The following is a 25,621-nucleotide window of genomic DNA, read 5'->3' on the forward strand; positions in this document are numbered from 1 at the left end:
TCCTGTATTTAATTCCTCTGCTCAGACCTCTGTAGTCTCCCCTTAATTCTCACTGCTCTTGATCAAAACCAGACACTTTCTGTGGAACGTGAACCTTCAAATAATTCAATCACAAGTCATACCTGGCTGATGCCCTTCTTGCGTGATTCTGGCCATGCAGATTGGATGCAGGCAAAATTCAGCCTTTGAAAATCCACCCTATTTTAAATTTCTCTTTAAAAAAATAAAATAAACCTAAGTCAAACACATTGGGACATTAATTAAACATAAGAATCAGAGAATTTATACCTAAGCCCATGTCCAAATACTAAATTAAAGCTTACTTTGGCGAATTGTTTGTACTGGCCATTCGGGAAGGGTGTGGAAATTGTTCAGACAGAAGGAAGAATAGGAAGAACTTGCTTGTCTTGGCTACTTTCTCTCATTTTTCCATTCTTTCCTTCTTTCTTTCTTGTCCTGTGTGTAACACCCACAGATTTCCTAATGAGCTGGTATGCGACCCACCACACACTGCAGTGTGGGTGTAACTCAAATGAAAAAGAAATGTAAATTAACAAGTAACTTGCATGGATATTTACATTAAGTGTTACAAAAAATGAAAGGTAGTGTCAAGTAATACTAATATTAAAGATAATATAATGTTACTACTAAAAAGAAGCTGTGATAGGTGAAAATTTTCTCTTCAAAATTGTTATAGAAGTGAGGAAGTAGAGGACTTAACAAGTCTTAAGGTAGCTTGGCTTCTAGTTCTGAAATGAAACCTAATACATCATGCCTCGACATTAAAGGTAGTCTAAAATCTTATTAGTACAGGTGTAATAATTCTCTTTTCAAGAAACGTTGAATACATCCTGCAGTGTGTACAGCCCACTAGTTAAAGTTGACTTGAAAAGATGCAGCTACAGCCAGGGGTGGAATGCTGACGTGGGACACTGGAAAGAGTAAGCAAGCCATTAATAATCACATGCAGGATCCCTCTATAGATACACACCTCCTTACAAAGCAGGGGGCTCACAGCAGTGCAACTCCACACACACCTGAATAACTTGGAGCAGAAGAAACCACACAGAGCTTGAAGAACTCAGAAACTCCTCCTGAGCTCCAAAGGCAACAGGAGCTGCAGCTGAAGCCTTTTCCCAGCAAGCAGCACCTCCATGGAGCACACGGGGCTCCTGCACTCCTCTGTGTGGTACAGAACCCAGGCAGCCTGCAGGGGCTGCCGTGTGGCACCGACAGCACAGAGCCATCTGTGTGCTGCCATGTGGCACCTCACCTGTGTGACAGCACAGAGCCCTCCCCTGCAGGCCACAAACAGAGATCCCTGCTGGGGTCCCAGGAGCAGGCACAGCACCACAGGCAGCTGCTGCAGCCCCCTGGCTCAGCTCAAAGGGTCAGTCCTTAGAGACAGGGCCCCTTGCCCCACTGAACACCCACCTATTCTGTTATTTCCTTCCCAGGTAAGAACAGACTCCAAGGGAACTTGAAGAAACTTGATTCTTGGGCTTGAACAAAGCACTCCTTTCTTACAAATTACAGCCTTGAGCAAAGCAGGCTGAGAGAAAAAGAAAGAGTTGGCTTTGGAAGTGAAGCTGAACATGAGTGTTCGTTATCACAGCCTGTTTTCTTCCTTTAGTTCTTTATTGTTAATTAATGACGGTGAGATTAACTGCAGAAAACTGATGGAACAGTCATTCTGCCTCATCCAAAGTAAATATCCTTTAATCTAACACTGTCACTGATATTACTGATGACCTCCTCAAATGCATATCCCTAAGTTTTTAATTTTCAGGAAACAAGGGGAAGAGTCAAGCAGAAGATCAGCTCCCAACCCTGGGACAGCACACCAGTATTTTTACTGAAAAGTTCATGATGTGAAAGAAAATAGAAGACCCTAAATTCTAACAAACACACTGAAGCTAGTGTTGTATCTACCCACATATATAAAAAAAAAAACTTATGTCTGGCAGTTTAACCTTATAAAATCATAATTTTTTCAAAACCTACTTTTTACTAAGGCAGGAAACTTTAAAAAATAAATAATAAAAACCATCCCTTCATAAAAGAAAACACAAAAACCCCAACAGATCTTAGAAATTCTGATCCCACCACCTATAACGTTCACTCACAACCAGAAAAGTACAGGGGTCTCAAAGTTCATGTGCTTGACAAACAACAGTAATATTTTAAAGGGATAAAATGTAGTTAACAACTTGCAAGGAAGAAAAGGGTTTGGAAATCCCTTAGTGGCCTGAAGCTCCTCCTACTTATGAGGTATTGTGTTCTTGAGGTGTGGGAAAAAAACCCTGTCATGCCAGAGGAACCTGGCTCCCATATATGCCTAAAATGTTGCAATATGAAGCCAACCCTACAGTATATAACCTGAGTTTTATCATTATTATTGACAATAGCACATAAAGCTACAACCACCAACCAGCATTCTATAGGAATAGACTTTTTTTCAACAATGGTAAGCATCTTAAGAGGCAAAGAACTTGTTCCCAATTGGAACTGTTCATCTAATACACGTTGAATTGTAAAATCTATGAGCATAGTGATGATCTATGTATGTAATCACATGCATTGCAGAAGCCATTCTCCAGCAGAGATCTCTCCTGGACTTAAGGAAATGTGACAAAGCATGGCCAGCACAGAGCTTTACTACTGCAGCCCTGCTTTTCTGAGACAAGTTTATAACCTGCTCCAGGCTAGTAACTAACACCAGTAATTTTTTGCCTAAGAACTATTTAAAGATAAATTGCTGGTATGATCCAAGACCAACAGATGAGCCTATCAACTGTAAACCCCACACTATGCTAACAATGAAATGGTGTTAAACAAGAACTGGCAGCCATGTAGCTCCAAAGCTGATCCAGCAGTAAGGCCCAAGCTGCACTGATCATGATTGTCAGTTTAAAATGAGGGTGTACTGAAATGGCACCTTCTGGCCTCATCATCCTCACACACATAAAAAGTGAGTTCCAAATGGGTGAAGGCTCTTAATCTCTACACTCCCAAGGTCATGGGTGCTGCTGTCAGGCCTGCAGTAGCACTGGTAAAACAACAAAGTCACCTATCGCATCACACCAACTTTTTAAGACTGAACAGATTGCCAAAAGTAAAAGGAGAAGTAAAGATATTATTTCTGTATTTAAAAATTCTACACTAAATGGGTGAGTGGAAAAGAGATTTAACTAACCAGGAAGACATCAACCAATTTTGCAGGACCAAGGGTTATATAAGTAATTTTTTTAGTTCTAATGATAGGCTCTTGGACTAATAGTACCAGCATTATGTTCATTTTTAAGCAACACAGAAAATTAAAATCCACTTAATTTTTTCACTAACATAGCTGAAGTAATTCCAGACCAAAACATTGACTATTTCAGGCCTTGCTGATGGCATATTTCTCACAGAAAATACAAAGAACAGTATTTTCCACGGCACTTTATGGCATACTAAGTGAAATAATTTCTTTTACCAGTAAGAAACAAAGGCCCAGATGATCCCTGTTCCATGGGCTTCCACTGACCACGCTGCTTAGGTGCCTCCAAGTAGTGTTTGACTCTCGAAGCAACAACTTCTTCCAGCAGCTTGCAGACCTCCTGAAAGAGAAACCACTGGCCTGGTTTGATCTAAATTTACAGAAATGCCCAGAGGCACACAGCAGAAACCAATACAAAATTACCCCCTCTCCCACTAAAAGGAAAAACATTGAGGAGAAGCACATGAATTAGGAAATGGATGGGAACAAGGAGAGGAATCCAACAATTTTTCTAAAGAACAAAAGAGGAAGTAGATTATGAAATTCTTACTTGGCAGATGAAATACATTATATTACAATGCTAACTTTTTAAAACCAGAAATTAGTTTCATATGCATGCAAAGTAGGAAAAAATACATGTTAAAAATGTATCACAACATTAGGTATTTAAGCAAAATTTTAGTAAAAATCCTCTCAGGAATTGTCACCACACTATTTCTGTTTAAGAATCCTTATAAACAATGACAGATATTTTGCTCCAATTCTGACCAATTTTTTTTTTTTTTTTGGGGAGGGAGTGGATAAGACCAAGTAAATTAGGTCACAGCAACTTAATTGCTCTAATTAATTTAGATTTTTCTGCTCCTAAACATAACTGTTCATATCTTTCATACGTTCTTCAACAAAGCACAATAAAACCACATACAACTCAGGAAGAGCAAAACCTTCTGCCAGAATTAGCCAGAAAAAAAACCCACCACTTGAGGTAAAAATCTTGAATACCAGAATAAGTTTTAGGCTTAATACACACACACACATATATCTGAGACTTTTCCCTCAGTATTCTCATTTTCCATTGTTCATAACTATGTGCTCACAGCAATGATACTTTGTGGCACACAAAAATATAATTTTACCTCTAAAATGTGTTAGGGTAATAGAAAAAATTATACAAGTAGTATCTAAACTATCTTGCCTTGAAATTTCCTTTTGATTAATGTAGAAAGTACTCAGAACAACAAATTTTTAATCAAAATCTAAATGAAAGCAGGGCATATACATTAGTCAATCACAACCAGTATTTTCCCTTTACAGTAAGAAATCCATTTTCCTTTCTGCTTGTAGAGCACAATTATAAATTTCTGTATTTGCTTGTCCCTCTGTTTAACTCATTAAAGTGCTCCCATTACACATTCCTTCATGGAGTTACAACGAGAAGGTTGCAGAAGCAGCAGAAACATGGTGTGTCTTTGGTTCCTTCCACAGCAATAAACATTACCTTGCACTTCCTTCATTTACATGGAACATATTTCACTTGTTAGCCTTATGGAAATGTTATTTAAATGGCTCCCCACAAAGAACCATGCAGACTTCAGAGAGCAAGGATAAAACTTTGACTTTGCCATTCCATGGGAAAAGGGGTATGAAAGAAAGGGCAGGGAAACTGGCAGGGCAGCAATAAGGGAAAACTGCAGCATCCCACAGCAATCCCAGGAGCCCTCCCCACCCAGCTGGGCACAGCAGTGTGCCACGGTGCTGATTCCAGCCCCCAGCTGTATTCCCTCACTGCAGGGCTGTGCTTCGGGCATGGGGTGGTTCCACCCTGCCCTCCACAGCACGTGCTCCGAGCAGCAGCAGCCAAAGGGCCGCTGGGACAGCATCACCAGGGTCCTTGAGCTCAAGCCGATGCTTCCAGCCAGGGTAAGCAGGGATCAGCAGGAATTGTTTGTTACAGAGACATCCACATTTCCCACAGACAGCCAGAGAGGGCTGCACCGCCACGAGCATTTTTCAGAGTTTGGAAACAACAAAAATGCAGAAAACTGCTTGGGATGAACATGTAAAAGCTCTCATAAAAAATACATTGGAATAATCTTTCTTTAGGACCTTTTCTCCCCTCACTTACACAGAGATTCTGCATAGGACTTTCAGGAAGTGAACTGCAAAGCTATTTGACTCACACTTCTCAGTTGCTGAAAATATGCAACCTTTGTACTTCTCTTGAAACATGCAGTCATAGAAATGCACCGAATGCTGTCCTGTCATGCCTCTTTATTAAATCAATCATGAGCTAATTTCCTGAAATTCATCTCTTTTGTTTTGGCAGTCTTACAAAATACATTTTGAAAACGTTTAAAACTCAGATAACCAGGAGAGCAAAACTTGTTATAAAACAGAAAAGGTAATGAGCATTCATTTAGCCATAAAAAAGAAATCCAAGAAATTTTTCCTATTTTCTTATTCCTCTGCTTAATAAAGCACAAATCAGACGAACCACATGCTGCTAAATACTGTGCTTTTGCTCCCTCAGGATCCGAACGCATTGTTTCTTTCAATTCCATTGAAATGTACGACTCTGGGATGTCTGGGGCCTGTGCAGTGACAAGTTAATGATGGCATTATTGGGGAAGCTATCTGCTGAAAACGCCGTAAGGGAGACCTGCGGGAAAGTCCGCAGGCATCCCAAACACGTCCTGCCTTCCCTTTCAGCAGGAGCTTCTCACGTTCCACACAGGAGAGCTCCCGCCAGCAACGCAGCACAAGCTCCTCTGTGATTCCCTGCAGCCTCATCAAAGGCACAGGCAGGCTTCTGCTGCTCGCTGACTTCCCCCTACTTCATCACGATATACACATGACACTTCAAAATAATGGAGGTTTCTTTTCGTAAGAGGCAACGGTTCTACTACGGTTTATCTTGAATATTTATGTTTTCTTGCCCTCTCTAAATGCATCATCATTTACACTTCTCAGAATGAGGAAACAATTATTAGGAAGGTATTTCACCAACAAAATGATAGCTGCCACAATCTGGCAGGATTGTATCACTCAGGATAATTTACAAGCATTCATGAGAAACGTATTTTTAAATTAAAAGTTAAGTCACAAGAATACACACAGCACACATGCATGCATGAATGTGCACATACAGAGTTTAAAAATTAAAAAGCAAATTTCAAGTGGTCATTGGTGACCCAAAGAGCACATACAGCTGACCTAGGGGTCCCATGGCAACCGCTGATGGTTAGGTATAACTAACAATATTCTCCTAACACTGAAAAAATCCTGAACAGTTCAAGGCAATCCAACTTTTTCCCTGCAGCCATATACTTTTGAAGTAGAATTGATATTTGTTGTACCTCTTTCTCATGATCTGAAAACCAGCTGGTGTCTTTACTGGAGCCTTGAGGCAAAATATGAACATCCACCAAGACAGCAAAGTTCCCACACTGGAAAAAAAAAAAAAGAGAAAAAAAGAAAAAACATGTTGAACTGTAGCTGCTAGGAAGCACATGTCGAGCAGACAGGGAGATAAACAATCAGGTAAGCACATGTATCTCATTCAGAGTTACAGCAGGCAGAACATTAAATCATGGAAGTTTATCAAGTATGGAATTACAAATTTATCATTGTTTTTGGACTTAACAAGGAACAAGAGCACCAGACCTATCCTGGATAGCTCACTGAAATGTTCATATGACAAGAACAAGTATGTGGAATTTTCTTCTGCTACCTAAATGCCTCTTTTAAATCTGACTTCAAGCAAATTTTAATGTGTGAAAAATTAGCTATTCCTTCACCAAACTCACATAATTCTATTTCTGAAAATCTGGCACCACATTAGTTACCTGGTTGGTGCTTTAAATTTATGAAGTACTTAAAAATTCAGCATCTTAGAAGTCTTTTCCTTTCTCCAAGCTACCTAATGTAAAGAGCAGCAGGTGTGAAGGACTTGCCAGTGGATATCCAGTACTTGCCACATCTGTCACCTGTATTTGAATGGTTCAATAAAAAGGCTCACCTATTACAGTTACTAGGATGATACAGCTACATGCCAAGACACCTCAGCTATTTCTGAAATTCCTTGATAGGTGCACCTATATCTCAGGCTTATGCTGTAGCACAAGTACAGTTGCTGAGAGTACCCTTGCCTATACCATTAGCACTAAGAGCAAAAAGATTTAGCATTAATTTTACTAATCATAACAGCATATTTGTTAAATATAAAATCTCTTGGTTAATAAACACTCAGATCTGTAAATCAACTGCAAACAGAAGTTTCTAAATAATGATTAAAATATAATTAAAATGTAATTCATGGCCAATATTGTATTGTGGCTACAATACAAAAGTTTGGCAAACGAGACAGGCATTGTGAAATAACTTTGAGAAACTTCTAAGTTACTTATAGGTATCAGTCACTGAAAGAGCAGAATGCTTTGATCTATTGTATCAAAAGGCTTCTCTTTCCTCCAGAGAACCAAGAATTGCCAGATGGCTGCCACAGCAGACTTTTCCAAGCTTTAAGTGGATGACAAAATATCTCACAAAAATCTCTTGTGAATCATTAGTCAGCTCCAGCAAACTTTAAATTGACTACTGAACTTCAAAATTAGCAGACGCTGCAGATTATAAAGTGAAAGCCAGTAAATTATTCATGGTTCAGCACTAATAACAACAAACAAGTAGTTGATACCTCAAGAAAATTCCAATTTTCAAATGCTCCATGTTAACTGGTATCATTTTCTATTAACTACAAAACTTTATACATAGATACAGATACAAAGTATAGACCTGTTTTTCAAGGAGACAATGTTTGTAATTATTTTCTTCTGAGTGGCACTGTTTGTCTCAGTTGCCAATCTTGAAACTATTGGAAAAAAAAAGAAAGTAACGAACCACATTCAAAACTATACAATGGAACAGTTAAAATTATCTTGAAAATTTTACAAACACACCAAACAGTTGTAGTGCTTCAAAGAAAAAAAACAGATATAAATAGCACATGAATCCTTGCAACAGTGAAGGTTTCCCAATGGAAGCTTTCTATCCCTCTGAGCTTTGGAGCACTCGTCTTTGTAGACAGCACACCTGGAAATATTTCACTAGCCACAAGCCAAGAGCTTAGCCCCACAATCGGAACAGCTTTGGGCCAGGACACAGGGAAGCACAACTGGCACAGCAAAGAGGAGAAGGGGGAGTCAGAGAGCACGAGCGCAGCCCCTCCCGAGCCTGTCCAGCTCCTGTTTTTGTTAAGGGCTGGACTGATCTGAGTGACAGCTCCCATGCAGACTCCCCTGCATTCTGAGCTACACCTGCATTTCTGCTTCCTGTGCCTTCACAGGGTACAGCTCTGAGCACCACGTTTACACTGAGCAGCTCAATACCACCTGGGCTGCTCCAGCAGCAAAGGACAAGTACACAATAAATGCCAATACAAACAATGGCAGGGAACAGAGGCAAGTGGAGGAAAAAGGTACTCAGTTTATATTAGAAGATCTGATGCTCTTATAGAAGTTTCTGGTTTTGTTTTTATTCTGATGACATGCAATTCCATGAAAATACTTGCTTTATTTTAGTGGAAATTAAGTGTTTCCAGTCAGTGTGGCTGCAAGATGCAACTTGTGGCTCCTAAGTACCACAACTGAGAGGCAAACAAAAAGATCAGCAACTTTTAATTTCACGCTTTCAACATCCATCTCAAAATTTGCACTGAAATTGTTTTTTGAGGTGTTATTGTAAAAACTGAAATTTGAATGCCTGATTTGATGGGAAACACATTTGTCAAGAATCAATAGGAAAACGTTTCACTCAAAAATTAAAGACATAAGCAGATGCTCCAAGTTGATATCCCCCATAATTCTAGGTTTCAAAAACTCTTCATTTTTACAAGCTGTTTTTAATGTTCACATTCTTACTGTAACAGTCGAATGACATTCATTGTGTTACTAAACAAAGGGCTTTAAATGATCCCAGAATGTTGTTAGTGTATTGTTGTACAGCAATGGCATTTAATTCAGAACATCTTTTCAGAAATCAAATTGTTTATACAAATACATCAAACACTTCATAGACTCTACAAATTGAAAATATAACCAGACATGTAACGTAAACAGAACAAAATCCAACACAAAGTGGTCATTCAAGCAAAGTCATCTGCCCATAACCATCTGAAACTTTGAAAGCAGCACATGCTAGATGGTGAACTATTGTTGCAAAACCCAGAATGAGTAAATAAACCCAAATCAATACTTTTTATTGCTATACCCATTTCTACAATCAGTGGACTTCTAGATGGATGCTCCTGTTTCTATAAAGTGCATCCCATGAGCAGCATCAAAGCCGTCCTTATGACCAGAGAGTCCTTGGGATGCTGGGGATGAGCACGGTGGGCTTGTCCTCAGTACAGCACTCCAAACTGCGGCACACACGAGTGCAGAGCCAGCCTCCCAGGACACATTTCAGGGCTCCCCACTGCTGTCATTATGGATGTGGACCAGAGGGTCAGAACTCACTGAAGCTCAGCTGGAACAGAAACATCTGAGAGTTCGGCTGGGCTGCAACCCTCACGCACTCAAAACTCCAAAACTGCTCTGTGATGAACATACAGGAACTGTTTATTTCTACTGCTCCCTCTTCCCTGAGCACTGTGCTACTCTGTTGTTACAGAGAGAATTTTACTCCAGTCTTAGATGATATCTATAGTTGAAAAAAAAGAAGAGAAAGATAGACTTGATCCCAACGACCACTCAAAAAATGTCCCTGGAAGCCCTTTCTGGCATTGTGACAAAATTGATAGGACATATCATCACTCTCCAGAATGCAAAAGCAGAGCCAAGAGATTTTGTGGGAAAAAATAAAATAAACCACACATAAGCTTATGTGAAATATCTTAAAATAAAGACGAAAATTTGAATATTTTCCATCCTAAGTTCTTTCTGAAAATCACTAAGTGTTCTGCACTGAGTCAAGAGAGTTCTAATATCTACAGCATAGAGTCTAATTATGACCAATTAATCATTGGTCTATACTGTGCCAACTGTATAATAAAAAAAATGACATTTTCCAGGCTTATTAGACGTTTACTCTCCTCCTTTATCTTTCTGATCCCAAAGAAATTATGTGTTTTCCTATTGTTTATAATATTAGCACCAAGGATTTGCAATATTTTGACTTTTTCCTCTTACACAGCAATAGCAAGAGGCAGCATAGCGAGCATCCAGCACAAAAGACATATTTGCCATTATACAACACTAATTTAACTTTCATTTACAAGCATGTCTAGGAGCACAATGATTTGAGGTTATACACAGTCTCTCAAACCATAGGGACACTGTTCCAACACTTAAATGCCTCAACCTGTATAAACACAGGAGTTAGGATAGGGATTTATGCCACCACCACTGCTGATGGCTATGAGACGATAGAGGAATTTTGGTGACAGCTAACACTGTATATTTCTCATTCTTTAAAGTAGATAAAGTTACAATTTGATATGTGTATGATTTTTCCACATTTTTTTCTCGAGAATCTCAAGGGGTTTTTTGTTGTGGTATTTTTTGGGAGGGTGGTGTGGTGTCATCCTTCTAGGGAAAAAAAAAAGGCAAATCAGAGGGAGAAGAAGGGGGAAAAAATAATACTTTTTTTTTTTTTCACCAGGCAGGAAAGTTGCATGAAAATAGTGTTTCCCTGGTTAATGCTCAAAGCAAGATATTTCTCTTAACTCTGTTTCAGGGGGAGGGGGATTTAGGCACTAACAGGTCACCAGTGAATAGTTCTGCTGTCACCAGATTAATCAGGAACTCACCTAACAAGAGCAATTGACAAGTACAGAAAAACTTCTCAACAGCTGATGCAACAGCAGAGCAGAACAGATGAGAGAAGCAGCCAAAAGCAGCATCCCTCTAGGAAATCATGTAACAAGTCCACTCTTCAAAATGCTCAAGTAATATGATGCAAATGTCAGAGAGGAAAAGGGGCATATTCCACTTTTGACCTTTTTTCTGGATAAGAGCTGCTTGGTTCTGGAAATTGTACAAAGCTTGTACTTGGTCATCAATTTATATCCGGAAGTTGTAGAACAGTTTCAACAAATAAATCCTTCTTATTAAAGAAGGATTATAGCCATCAGCTAACATCACCTAGATCTTTTCAATTCCCTGCTTTCAAAGATCTATGGGGTCACTGCAACAGTAAAAAGGGAGCAGCAGATCAAGAGCAATGCTATAATGGTTCTAAATAGAAGATCTATCCTCAAAGATAGCTGCACTAAATTATACAGATTCAGCAGGAATTGGACAATCTAAAATGCAGTCAGACTTTCCAAAAGCAGGGAGGAAATTCCCCTTTTACAACCTGCATACAAATTATATCTAAGTAATCTTTCACAAGCGGTTGGCTTGCTTTTTTTAGAAGAACAGTTTATGTATGAGGAATTCCTGAAAGGAGGAGTGTTTAATTTTCTGGTGTTTTAGGGGAAGAGAAGAAGCAGTTATCTGAAAATTCAATCAATAAGCTATAGGCACATTAAGATCCCATTGAGAGATTCCCATGTCAAGCAAAGAGGTGTAAGCAGAGAACAAGCCTTTAGAACAATCCTCTGATAAATGTGGCCTGACAACTCATGAGACTAGGATGCAACATCAAGGCAGCATTTTAGACTCTTAACAGATGCAGATGGGCAGGATATTAAACTTAAGAACTGATGGGAAAAAGAAAACAAGAAATACTTGTGAGTGATTCAACCCTTAGGAAAACATAAAAAACACTAAGGAATTTCAGATCTGATGGAGCTGTGTATGATACTGGAGACTTTCAAACTGAGGACTAACACACTGTTGTTAAGGCACGTAACAGCGAGCAATTCACCCAAATCAACAGATTCAACTAAATTAACGAAGACAACTCCTTCAGAAAACCCAATACCTGCCGAGGGAAAGGAGCTGCATGTTTCTAGCAAGGTAAGAATGCTGCAGTGCAAACAGAGCCTTCAGTTCATCACCCACAGCCAGGCTAAGCAGTAATTACTTAATCTAAACATCTGAGCTGGTCCCGGAGAACTGCTCTATCAGGTACAATGTTGAAAAAGAGGCCTAAATTGCATGAGAGAATTAAGCTTAATTTATGTTGTCAATCTGTTCTGGTCTGATCCCAATTCCGTAGGAGGTTTTGTAGCCCACATATTGAAAAGAGTCATATAGTTGGAGCTCAAACAATTGCAAAAAGCAAGTTTTTCCTTGGGGCTAAGTCTCCAAGTAACAGTGCAATCTCACCATCATTTTGAAAGGATATACCATGTCCCTGCCTGTGTCAGGACTGATCCAGAAAAACAGAAATAGCAGCACACTATTTGCTCAAGATAATAAAAAGATAATTTGAGATTCCAACAAGCTGCTTTCATCCTCTTGTTGTAAAGTATTATTCTAAAAACGATGGTATTTTTTGAATCATTGTGAGCAAGCGATGATGAAATACCCATGTCTGCAACAACCCGCTTTCATCCCACTGCAGGCTGGGGAAGGTGAGTGGCCATATTAACTGAGGAGGTGAAAATATTCACAGTCTACCCAAATACAATTCTTAATTGTAAATTTTTAAAGACACTTCCTAGGGCTTGGCCACACCAACACAGTGCCACAGGATACCATGTTATTGTGTATCCCTTGATGACTGGTAAGTGGGTGCAGACAAATACTATTACCTTACTGAGCTCTTACCCTGAGCTATCAATAATGATAAAAATTTGCTCTTATGGATTTGGTAATTCATGAGAAGAATTGCTCTGTCATTGCTGTACTAAACTGGAGTTGGGGACATTCTTTCAGGTTCTACCAAGTCAGTGCTGGGATTTTGTTTCTTCCCCAGGTGGAAAGAACAAGGAACTTGTACAAAACACTCTGCACGGCTGAATTATTCGGTTTGCAATTATCAGGTCCTACAGCAATAGGTATCAAAACAACTGCAATGACTACTCAAGCTTCCAGAACTCCTAAAGATTGCCAACTGCAACATGATAATATCTATTTTTTAAAGAAATTAGAGCCAGTAATAAAAAGGTTTGACATTCAACTTGTTAAATGATTTTCACAGGTTTTCCCATACATGCTTTACAGGCTATATTTTAATATTAATCTGCCAGAGTTTAAAGCATCAAAAAAAAGATCACCAAGTATGTATTGGCAAGCTTCTGATGGATTTGTTCAGCATGAAAAGAGCCACCATACAAGAGGGCTGAGGAAATTAGCAATGTACCACCTGATTTTATGACTTTCTGCATATACCAGAAAATGAAGTGCAATAAAAATTAGGTGGAGACACCACCCTCAGTATCTTCTCATGTAAACCCTGTCAGAGGAAATAAAACCAGATGTCAGATAGCACGAAAACACAATTTACAAGCTTCCTGTAAGGTGAAGCAGAGGCAAACCGCAGTGTTTGCTTCACAAGGTAACGTGCCCATTGCTGGGATGAAGGAGCAGCAGTTCTCCAGCACATGATGCGCCCACAAATATATTTCTGAGTTATTTGTCCAACAGCTGCAGGGATGGGCTGACTTCCCTCTCACAAAAACAGAACGGGGAAGTGAGGGCAGGTCCCAGGCAGGAAACTGTTCCACATGTCCAACTTTGCAATTGTTTCAGATTCCTTTTCATTCTAAGAGACGAGGCCTCACCTGCTCTGAATTCCCTTCCTTCCCTGCCTCTCATGACAGCCTTACCTACCGCAGCACACAGCTACTGAACGGGGAAGCAGGAGGCAACACAAAACCAAACCCAACATCTGCAGCCCATGTTTCAATCTAAAATATCTGCAGATGCTAAATCTTCATGCCAAAATAGTTTAACAGATTCAAGATAAATTAATTGCACATGATCAGATTTTAAGACAAATACATAAAGCAGAAGTGTTTTTATTTGCTAAAAAAGTGCAGCAAGCCAAACTTCTTAGTATTGTTAAATTTACTGAAATGGTTGAAATGTTACATTTTCCAAGTACGTAAAAGAAGTACTTTTAACTCTGTATTTTAACTAATTTGTCTAAACCCAGCCAGGAAAGTTTCAGAACAGCGAGAAAGCTTTTTCAGAAACAGCATAAGAAAAAAGTGACTCATGCTGAAAAAGGCATATTACACAAGTGACACCCTTTGGACAAAATCCTTCTATTAAGTGGGAGCATATTAAGTCAACACAGGGCAGAAGAGGAAAGTTCAACAAAATATTTGATGCTTTATCCACAGAGGTACAAGGGAAGAAATAGATGAGTCTTCCAAAAGAACAAGTGATGTGCTAAATCTTACTGCTGAAAAAGCAGAATCAGATGATGGAGAATCCATCATATTTCAAAATGGAAACAGATCACCAAAAACCTCAAGGAATTACCAGCTGGCAAGCAAAGGGATATAATTTTTTTTAACGTCCAAGAAAAAAAATTCATTTCATCTGGCATTGAACAGAGTATATAATAAATAGATTTTATGCTTAAATAAAAAGAAAAAAGAATAGGAGAAACAAGCAATTTATAAAAATATGTAAAATATGAACACAGTTGAGCCCTGAGGAGTTGGTGAAAGGCAAGAATAGATTGTGGAAGGTACCTGTTGGAGTGTTTGTCACCAGAAAGGCCCCTGGGACTAAAACATGACCTGCTAAGGAAGCTCCTTCCCCATCTGTCTGTCCTTGCTCCTGACTGCCTCTGTCTTCCATCTCCCACAGGGCAGCACCAACCAGAGCTGAGCAGGTGGAAGTGTCCCCTACCTCAAACAGTTTTGATTCACATCTGTTGTAAAAGGCATCCCAGCATCTACCCAGTCTGAGAGCAGGAAACAGAGAGTGACTATTCAGCTATGTCTCCTGACAAACTCAACTGCTGATCCCTGGGAGGAGAGCAGGGCAATGAGAAGCAGCTGCTGCATGACAAGACCTTCACTTAAATCAAATGCAGCTGAAAAATGCACCTGACTCTGCTCCAAGCACGGGCCTTCAGGAGCCCCAGGAACCATCCTGACCTCCGAGGGAGGCAGGTGAGTACAGCACTACATTGCACAGGTTAATCAGTATTTATTTACATGCCCCCAGCAGCCACAACAAAGACTTCTAAGTCATAAACGTGAATCCTTCTGCAAATATTCCTCTTCCCACAAACTCAGTTTCTGAGGTTGGGAAGTTCTGACCAGTTTTCTTCTAACAATTTATTAAAATCAGTTAACTTACTCCAGTCTCTTCCAATAGCAGAAAAAAAGATCCAAAGTCTGATTGTTTCTAACATGAAAACAAACATTTAAAGAAACAAATTCAGTACTTTACATAAGCAGAGTGCAATCTCTAACTGGCTTTGCTGGTTTCTATAATTCTTTTTCACACTAAGTGCACTGATAGGTATTATATTCACATGTGGTTAATCACATCATGAAAGCCCAAGGAAAAACACTTGTGAAAAACACAATATACACACATCATGGGTAACACATTGCTCATTTTCACCTATTATGAAGAGTAATACAAACAACATGCTCCCAAAATTTCAGAGAAGCCCCATTTTACAGAGGGAGAGGGGTGGAATGGCAAGAAGGACTGATTTATTCTCAAAAAACCATTTCTCTGTTTCACTGGGATCAAAAAAGCTGTTGTCTTGAAGAAAAAATGATGCAATTTTAGTACAGTCAAAAGGGACAACCAGTACCTAGGATTTCAACTGCTATTTGGGAATGCCTTTTTTAAAAGTTTTACATTTCAAGGTCTTTGTATTATTTTTTTCTCAAGTTTCCTGTGGATTCTGTTACTAATTGGAAATATTTCCCACAATTATGTTTAGAAAAATGCCAGTGATAATTAGCACCAACCTTCATACATGTGGAAAACATTAAAATCACTGAAAATGATAAATAGCATTGATTTTATGCAAGAAAATGTAGACATTAAATATATCAAATATTATATTGGGTCCATACTGACTCGTATGCTCTAACAGCAACAAGAAGCCTACAGGAAGAGGTAAAAACATAAGCAAATAATGATACTTTCCTCAGCAGATATATTAGACTTTTGTCAACATGAGACCCTGGGTTTTACATCTCATAGGCTGCAACTGTATATGGAAGTCATCAGTGATTGTTTTCGCCCAGAATTTGTGAATTGGTTCATAAAACTGCTTGAATATTAGATCCTGAGGCAAATCCAATCACAGTGCACTAGGAATCACATGTTCTAGTTCATCATCATGTCACCAAGGACTTGGAGACTTGCATTCTAACCTTCCATACCTCAGCTCCCTGCTCAGGGCTGGTACAAATCAGCATCTGCCCAGAGCTCCCTGTTCAGCTCCAGTACAAATCAGCATCTGCCCAGAGCTCCCTGCTCGGCTCCAGTACAAATCAGCACCTGCCCAGAGCTCCCTGCTCGGCTCCAGTACAAATCAGCATCTGCCCAGAGCTCCCTGCTCAGGGCTGGTACAAATCAGCATCTGCCCAGAGCTCCCTGTTCAGCTCCAGTACAAATCAGCATCTGCCCAGAGCTCCCTGCTCAGCTCCAGTACAAATCAGCATCTGCCCAGAGCTCCCTGTTCAGCTCCAGTACAAATCAGCATCTGCCCAGAGCTCCCTGCTCAGCTCCAGTACAAATCAGCATCTGCCCAGAGCTCCCTGTTCAGCTCCAGTACAAATCAGCATCTGCCCAGAGCTCCCTGCTCAGCTCCAGTACAAATCAGCATCTGCCCAGAGCTCCCTGCTCGGCTCCAGTACAAATCAGCATCTGCCCAGAGCTCCCTGCTCGGCTCCAGTACAAATCAGCATCTGCCCAGAGCTCCCTGCTCAGGGCTGGTACAAATCAGCATCTGCCCAGAGCTCCCTGCTCAGCTCCAGTACAAATCAGCATCTGCCCAGAGCTCCCTGCTCAGCTCCAGTACAAATCCAGCATCTGCCCAGAGCTCCCTGTTCAGCTCCAGTACAAATCAGCATCTGCCCAGAGCTCCCTGCTCAGCTCCAGTACAAATCAGCATCTGCCCAGAGCTCCCTGCTCAGCTCCAGTACAAATCAGCATCTGCCCAGAACTCCCTGTTCAGCTCCAGTACAAATCAGCATCTGCCCAGAGCTCCCTGCTCAGCTCCAGTACTGCCTCCACCCTTCAGCCAGGGAATCTGTGCATGGACCTTCTCCTTCAGCTCACCTAACTGCCTTTGGTGAAGGCCCTTGTCCATCCCTTCTGGAGGATCTGAAAGGGTTATGGCAGCCATATTTCCTGTCCTTACACTCACTCCCTCCTGTAAAGATGCCAGAGGGCTGTGATGCATATGGCTTCTGTAACAATGGGTGTTTTGACTTTTTCCCAACAGGCTCCACTGACTCCCATATCATTCATTCTGCCCCCTGGAGTTTGTGCTAATTTGCCCAACACAGATGTCAGACACTGAACTGACAAATTTCTATTCCTATCACTCAAAGCACTCTCACATACATGGAGCAAGGATAGTTATAACATGAGCAACATCTGCCAAAGTTTATTCCTCACACATATTCTAAAAGGTGGCTTTCTGTGTACTTATTCCTGTGCAGAGTACAAATTAACTAAGACTAAATAAATTCATAAACTATATTAATACCTGTTGTTTCTTTTGCAGCTGAGAACGTGATACTGGAAAATTAGTTTCCAAAGTTAATGCAGATGTTTCAAAAAGGTCAGCTTTTTAACATATTAGTAAATAGCAAAACTCTAGAGATGCATCTTAGCATCCTGTCCTGTTGTGTGCAAATACAGAGAATCATGCTTAAGCTAACGCCTGGTCCTTCAGGAGGCTAATTCGGCTTCACTTGTCTTCCAGATTCCCCCTATAATGAACTAAACTGCTGTAAAAAATCCCACTTTCTGTAAAACAGTCCCTTAAAATTCTCATTTTTATCATTTTCTATCAAAAATTACATATATTTGTACATTCACCAGGTTCTTTTTCTCCCTGCTCCATCTGTAACCCTATTGCACAAAACTCTCATAGGTTGCCTAATTGTTCCATGAAAATTTTCCTGAATTTAAATTCGACTTTTTCTACACCTGCCAAGGTCAAAATTCCTCCTTAATGCATCTTCTGAACAGGCAAGGGCTACAGTAAAACTGACAGCACAAAGCAGCTCAATAAATTCAGCTACGCCATCTATTATCGGGTATCTAAGATGTCACCTGGCTGAATTAAATCTTGCTTAATTGCACTGTTTATGTCTACCCAGCAAGATGTTAAAATGGAAAATTAAAACTGAATCACTTAACGTGTTTGCAGCACACCTAATTTCCCATAACCTGTATCCACCTGCTTAGCTCTCCAAGGGTAAAAGAAATAGAGTTTAAAGGCAACAAACTTCCCTGCTCTCTGTACTGAAACTCAATGCCCATAATCAATAAAAATGAGAGAACCAGCACTGTCAAGTGCTTCATCTCTCCTGAGTAAGCAAATCATTGTCATCAGTTCCAATACTGCTCCTCTGAAAAATGAAATGTTGAGACTGATGCAGCATTTGCATTAATAAAACCAGTGCAACAATCAGCTGCTAGAGATGTAAAAACTAGGCCCAGGTTACACTCCATGCCAACACAAACAACTGTTCCTTAGCTTCTTAGCTTGCTAGTCCTTTCAATTTATTGCCATAGCATGGAGACGGAATTCCTATCTGCAATCAACAACAACAAAAGAAAAATTGGTGCATCAGCCCAAGAGATGACTTTTTTCCCTGCTTGCTCAAGTTCTGGTCTATATCACTCTCAGTTCCCAAGCCTCTTTCCACTTCTCCTTATCTCAGTCTTCATTTTCCCACTGTCAAAGCCTGTTTTTCCAGGAAGGAAAGTTATGGTAAAGATGAGGAATATTGTTCAGCACCTCTTTGCCCTTTGGCACTGCTATCAAACACTGGGATTTTATCTGCCACATTAGCAGAGATCTTACAAAAAACACATTCCTTTTTGTATAATGTACATGGTGGTCACTCAAACAATAACCAGTAACAGATGTCTGAAGTGAGGAGAATGGACTATTTAAATAGAACTTTATAAATTCTGATGATCCCTTCCCAGATTTGAGACCTTGACACTTAATTTATAACTATCAGTATGGCCCTATCCTTCCCTTTGTGTGTTTATTTCTAGTTCCAACCCGGTAAGGATCCTTTGCCCATCATGCCTTAAGTTTCTCTGTGACCTTGCAGATAATCTTACCCTCAACTTGCCTTCATTTAACAGTGCAGAGATAAAAATGAAAAAAAACCCAAAACCTCTGCAAAGAATCCAGCACCCAAACAAGGAATTCTGTCAGGGCTATGAACTCACATGCTTACATAAAATTACTGGCTTCATTCAGCACCCTGCAATGACCATCTGGGAAAGGTTTTCTTTCAAAGGAAACTCAGAAGTATGAAAGAAAAGTAACCTGCCAGAGTCCACTGAAATTTTGATGGTACGAGATTTGTATTTGGGTCTGCTTTCCCGGGTTTTTCAAACAGTGCTCTCACTCAATATGCATAGGAAATTAAGTAGTAACTGCTTCAAATATCCTTACAGATCAATATTACAAGAAAGAATGTTAGAATTGGAATTTTAGAAAAAAATTCTCCATAAATCTATAGCTGTAAACCTTATCTGCCATCAGCACTTTCACTCATATAGAAACAGCAGAACTAAAGATCCATTTGGCATAGTACAGAAGCAGATTTTAAGACCACGGTCTTTATAATGCTGCATTATGTTTAATTACCTTGTTTTCAGAATTCCTTTTAAGTTAATAAAGATTTCTGTATGTACTTCTGGACATAGATGCTTAAGAAAAACTAATTTTTTAAAATGTCATTAATGATCCATGTCACTAAAACAAAGGATATCACCAATAGTACAAGCAATGGAAAAAATCAGATTTTTAAAAGACATGGTCAGATGCTGCCATTGTAACAGCTCTGCATAGATGCAGAACAAGTTTACAGACACACACAGAGACTGTCAATTGTTGTACTTGTGGACAAAACTTATCCTTCAGTATCTTTAGGCTTGTAGGTCCAGTAGAATTTTACATTCCTGATTAAATTTTTCAAACAGTGAAATAAAATTAACAATAATCCCAGAAAATGAGGAACTCTCAACATTTAAAGACTTTGCAATCAGCTTCAACAGCAAAACTCCACATGCATTTTGCTGATTTCAGACAGGAATTTCACGATGATTTGTAGGAAATAGAGACTTCTCCTCTCTTCTAAAGGCAGTGCAGCAGTAGGATTTGGCCTGTGCAGGCAGCAGATGAACAAACCTGTGAAGCATTTCTCCAACTGACAGATAATATTACAGGGCAAAAAGTTTCTTTCCTTCCTGTACAACGCTGACCTGTACCTCTCTACTGGAAATGCACTGTGTTCCAGAGACCAGGCTGCCTCTTTGTACACAGCAGTAACACTGCTGATGGAACCTAAGCAATGCCTACCAGCAGTCAGGAATTCCACATTAAAATACGTGACAGCAGATGCTACAAATATTATTTGATTTCACTGGTTACAAAACCAACCCTGTCATACAATTGTAAGTGTGAAAACCACAGGGCGAATCCAAAGGATGAAGCCTCACATGCTACAAAAATCACCTACCAAAGACAGGACTGTGCCAACTAAGGAACTTTAACAATATCTGCAGAGCTAGAACAGATATAGCTGAGATTTCATATCCTGCAAGTCTGCATCCTTTTTAAGAGCCACACAGAAAAGTGTACTCTGGATAAATTGGGTTTAAAAACCTACTTTTTTCCCCATGAATTTCAACAGGAGAAAAAAAAAACAAACCAAAAAACCACACCTACTTCACAGGTTGAAAGGGAATTACCCTTTGGAAAGCAACAGCTCATTTTTTAATTTCAAAAATTGATAGTATGCTAGCTGCACAACTGTCTTTGGTAAAAGGAATGAAAGAACAGAGATGACAGCGCATGACAGATTACAGCTCCTGCATGTCAGGAACCACAGAGACAGGAACAAGTCATCACACCATCCATTTAATCTGATTCACATTAATAAGAGCAAGACAAAAAGAAGAGAAAAGAAAAAGACTTAGCTTTAACATGTCCAAGAACACTATTAAGCTTCATTACAGTCACCTATGGCCATATATTTATCTTTGTATTATTTTTTGCTTGAATTTAAAAAGCCCAAGTTCCACTCAGGGCTTTTTAAAAAGATGGAAAGACAAGCATTTGTATATAGCAAAGGCAGCAAAACCACATGTTATTCAACAATGCATAAGACCTACTGTGTTGCCAAGGGACACAGATAAATGAAGAGGAAATATTTCCTTATTTGCCTGATATGGAGAATGAACTTGTGATCTGCTGTAATGTAATTAACATCAAAGAGAACAATAGAGATCAGGGTGTGTAAACATTTAAATTCATTATTATTAATGATTACAACATGGTAGGAGTGCTAGATGCTCCAAATTTTGCTAGCTTTAAAGTTTTTCAATATGCCCCTCAACCTCCCTTCATTAGGTTTTCAGAGAAATACTGAAGAGTAATAACAACCCCCTACAAAACTTCAATTTTATCAACCAAGTATTTCTCCAAAAATTCAGGTAAATGTACAAGCATATAAAAGGTGTCATGAGAAATTCACCCTTTTTGTATGAAATACTTTATATAAATGTATGAAAATGGGCAGAGTGAAGCAGTGCTATTAGAGAACACAATGACAATATCCTACAGAATGACTTGCAAAAAGGCCCAGGACACCACCCATGCTCCTTGATGACTGTAAGTACATTTATGAAGTTAGACGGTCTCTGAATACAACCTTGGGAAGCGCAGGTGGAAGACTGATTAAGGAAAATCTGCCATCTGCTGACACATTGACTCCCACCGGGAAATGGGCAGGACTGGAAGCCCCAGAGACACGTCCCCTGACTGGATCAATACAATTAACGTGCAGTAAACCATCAGCCTTTCTTTGGATTCCTACTGGGCCAGGATAAAACATTCTGCCACCCTGTGATGCCTCAGGGGCCCTACGTTCTCCTTCTGGGGTGCAAAGGGGAACGTGAAACATAAACCAGACAGCTGTGCCCATTATCCCTCAGAATTTACACCTTCTGACATCTGCATAGTCCTGCTCTCCTCCCTGCTCCACGTGGCTGAAAACAGCTTTTCAACCAATCCATCTTGCCACCTGAAGTTTTTCACCAGTTTGAGTATCCTTTACTGCTCCTAATCCTCATCTCATTATCAAGCCACTATGAATTCCTGTTTTACTCCTGCTGCTCCATACCTTGTCTTGTTCCCAACCTTCTCTGCACCTTTTAGTCCAGTTCTCAGCTTGACCCTGCCTGCACATCCCTGCTCTAGCACTGACATCCACCCTCCATTTTTCCCCTCACTCCTGATGCACTGCTCTCCTATCACCAGTCTGTGTTCCTCACACAAACTACTGAATATTCCTGTAGCCCACCCCATGCCACCTACCCCCAGGCTCTGCTCCATAAATAACAAAGACCTTCAGCAGGTTTTTTGCATTTTGTTGTCTTATTTTAATTTTGTTTCAATAAATCATCCCACCCTTTCTCCCAAACTGGACAGGCTCAATCTCCCCCCTTCTCATCACCAGTGCAGCAGGGGCCACCAAGATCACAGGAGATTCCATGTCAGTAGAGAGTTTTCCTAAATGAAAAGTGAATCTAAAAACTGATTTTCCCAGAGGTGTATAATTTGGTGGGGAGATATCCAAACCAAGGGCAAAGGGCTCATCACAAAATTCCATTCAGAATTTCTGCTGCTTCTTAAAGCCTGGGATTTATTACCATGCAAAAGACTTGGATACATAGCTGGTAGATATGTCCAAAATAACACCTTTGCAGGGGAAAAAAAAAGTCAAAAATTCAACTATTTTACTAAACAATTTTTTAGCAGGAAATTAATCATTTAAGCTAAATGCTTAAAATCTTGAAAAACAAAACTAGTATCAAGAATTTAATTTTAACTAACTGATAGAGATATTTTTGCTGCCTCACTTTGTAGGATATATTTATCATTTCTCCATCAAAGGAAATGAAACTGGACCAGACAGCACAACAGGAATGATGAAACACATAGATTCTCTTTGTTCATATGCTGTTTAGGAAAACAGTATCTTAGGGCTTACTGGGCAAAACATTAACTCAAATTTTAACAAAACATCTGGTTTGAGCAGTGCCTAGAAATGGCAATAGAATTTAAGCATTTAAGAGAGTGTTTAAGTCTTAAAAATAAAAAGACAGTGATCTACGAACTGAAAGCTTTCCTAATCTGCTGCAGTAATATTGACACATTTATTAAATACTTTATAATAGTGACTAAAAATGCAGGTTTGCCTTTTAAGAGCTTCATATAAAAGCTTATTCTGTCAGGTGACTATCCCTAAAACTGAACTCCCCCAACAATTTCCCTTATCCATATTACAGTACCTGCATTTTGAGATTTATTAAAGTCAGTATTATGGACTGATGTGCCATTATTTATGTCTCTTAAGTACAATACTCATAGAAAAACAAACACTTCAGAATTGTAAAAGGTAATAGAAAAAGCTCAGGTGAAATATCTTAACCAAGTGCCCCTGAGATCACAGAATTAATTAATGGCAATCTTCTGAGGAGCAGTGGTAAGTTTAACTGATTTCACAGCCTACTTCTAACTAAACAAAAAATTCTTACCAAAGTTCTTCACATTTGTCTGATAAGTTTGGGAGTTCGTTCTTTTTGTTACTTGCAAAGCCACAAAAATACATTGAAACTAAATTCATAAACATGTTAATAAATTATCTCTGAGAACAGAGATAAAGGCACTATATAAACCCAAATATTTGTTACTTGAAACAGATATGTTGTCCATTAAAATGCTTTTATGCCATCTTACTCCTAATTAACTCCATACATACACATCCATATGAAGAACTTGTCTATCAGAACTTGTAATGCTCAGTTCTTTGTGATGGAAATGATATGGCACTTAGATAATACTGCACATGACCACTGCACTTGCAGTTCCTGATGGTAAGAATGCTGAAAACATGCATTAATTACACAAAAATAAGCAAAACAAAAATTCCCAGCTATGTTGAAGCCATGCCAGGTTCTCACAATAACTGAGGCTGAAAGAGATGTACATTCCTGTTCCTATAGCTAAATTCCTGTCAAGAGTAGCTACAGAAGGTTAATTAACGTATTGTACCTGTGCCTACCAATATCAAAAAGGTATAAGTACAATATTTATGAAAATTATTGCTCCAATGGCCCTTTGAAGGTCTCAAAGCCAGCTGGGGAGAAAAAACGTCCTTTGTTTTACTAAAACCACAGTGATGATGCAAAATAACTCTTTGATCTATTATATATTTGAAAGCACTAAGCTACATGCAGACAGTAATTGCTGACAAATCCCAGTAGTAAACAAACCAGTCTCACATTTTACATATTATCAAGAGGCTACAGAATTAATGGTTACAGCCAAAGAAATGTTGACACAGTTGCAGATTAAGCCTTAACATGCTGATCATGTTAAAAATACTGCACAAGAAATATTTTTCCACTTTGTAAAAAGCCAGACTGTTTACATGCGTAAGTGGCTGGAGATCTTGTTGTCTGTGTGTGGTCTCAACATTTCAGTATCATAACCATGAACATAAAGAGAAACAGCATGAAATAACCTATTATACTTACAATCAATGCCAGACTATGCAAATATTAGAAGCACTGAGATCTGAGTTTCTGAAAACGAGCATTACAACATACATGTACCTACATACAAAGCTTTTACTTCCTTTTCTACAATATAATAAAAAAAACGGAAACAAAGCTTTTCTAAAAGTAAACAGAGGACTCATATTTCACAAAAATCAAGTTTTCGTCCCTTTACATTGCTTAGAAAGGAAAATAAAATTAAGAAATTAAAAATAACAAACATCATCTTCACTAAAAGCAGAGACATTCTGAAACTATGGTAATTTCACTTGTTTTATCACGTGAAATGTATTAAATTACTCTAATTTGTACACAAGTATACATATATCACAGCTCTAGTTCCTAATTGTCTTAAATGTCTAATCTGCTGAATCTTAGCTGATTTTTGCTACAAATTGCTGTTACTAATTTACTTAGGAATCATTGGAAAAATCTACAACAATTTTTTTTTTCTTTTTCATAAAAAGCAAAGCCTTTCAGAGGAAAGAGAGCACTGTGAAATCACTAAGAAGATGCTCCCTGTACTACAGGGACACCAATTAGTAGCTTTACTATTCACACACAGCTGAGGACTGCTAATAGGTAAAGGGCATCAAACTGCCCCACCTTCCCACTCCCTAGGTCTAGCAATCAAACATGCAACTTTAAAGGGCAAGTA

The 25,621-nt window shown here is 39.2% G+C and overlaps 1 protein-coding gene across 1 annotated transcript in view; it reads right to left on the reverse strand.

Moving 5' to 3' along the window:
- The window catches only part of SLX4IP (SLX4 interacting protein), a 69,755-nt gene that overhangs the window by 28,614 nt on the left and 15,520 nt on the right, over positions 1-25,621 (reverse strand). Inside the window, exons 4-5 of the mRNA XM_066545996.1 lie at positions 6,619-6,708; positions 3,479-3,602 (exon numbers count right to left, since the gene is read on the reverse strand). Coding sequence (XP_066402093.1) covers positions 3,479-3,602; positions 6,619-6,708 — 214 coding nt within the window. The remainder of the gene's footprint in view (positions 1-3,478; positions 3,603-6,618; positions 6,709-25,621) is intronic.

The sequence above is a fragment of the Molothrus aeneus genome, chromosome 3, assembly GCF_037042795.1.
Source record: "Molothrus aeneus isolate 106 chromosome 3, BPBGC_Maene_1.0, whole genome shotgun sequence".
Classification (NCBI taxonomy): domain Eukaryota; kingdom Metazoa; phylum Chordata; class Aves; order Passeriformes; family Icteridae; genus Molothrus; species Molothrus aeneus.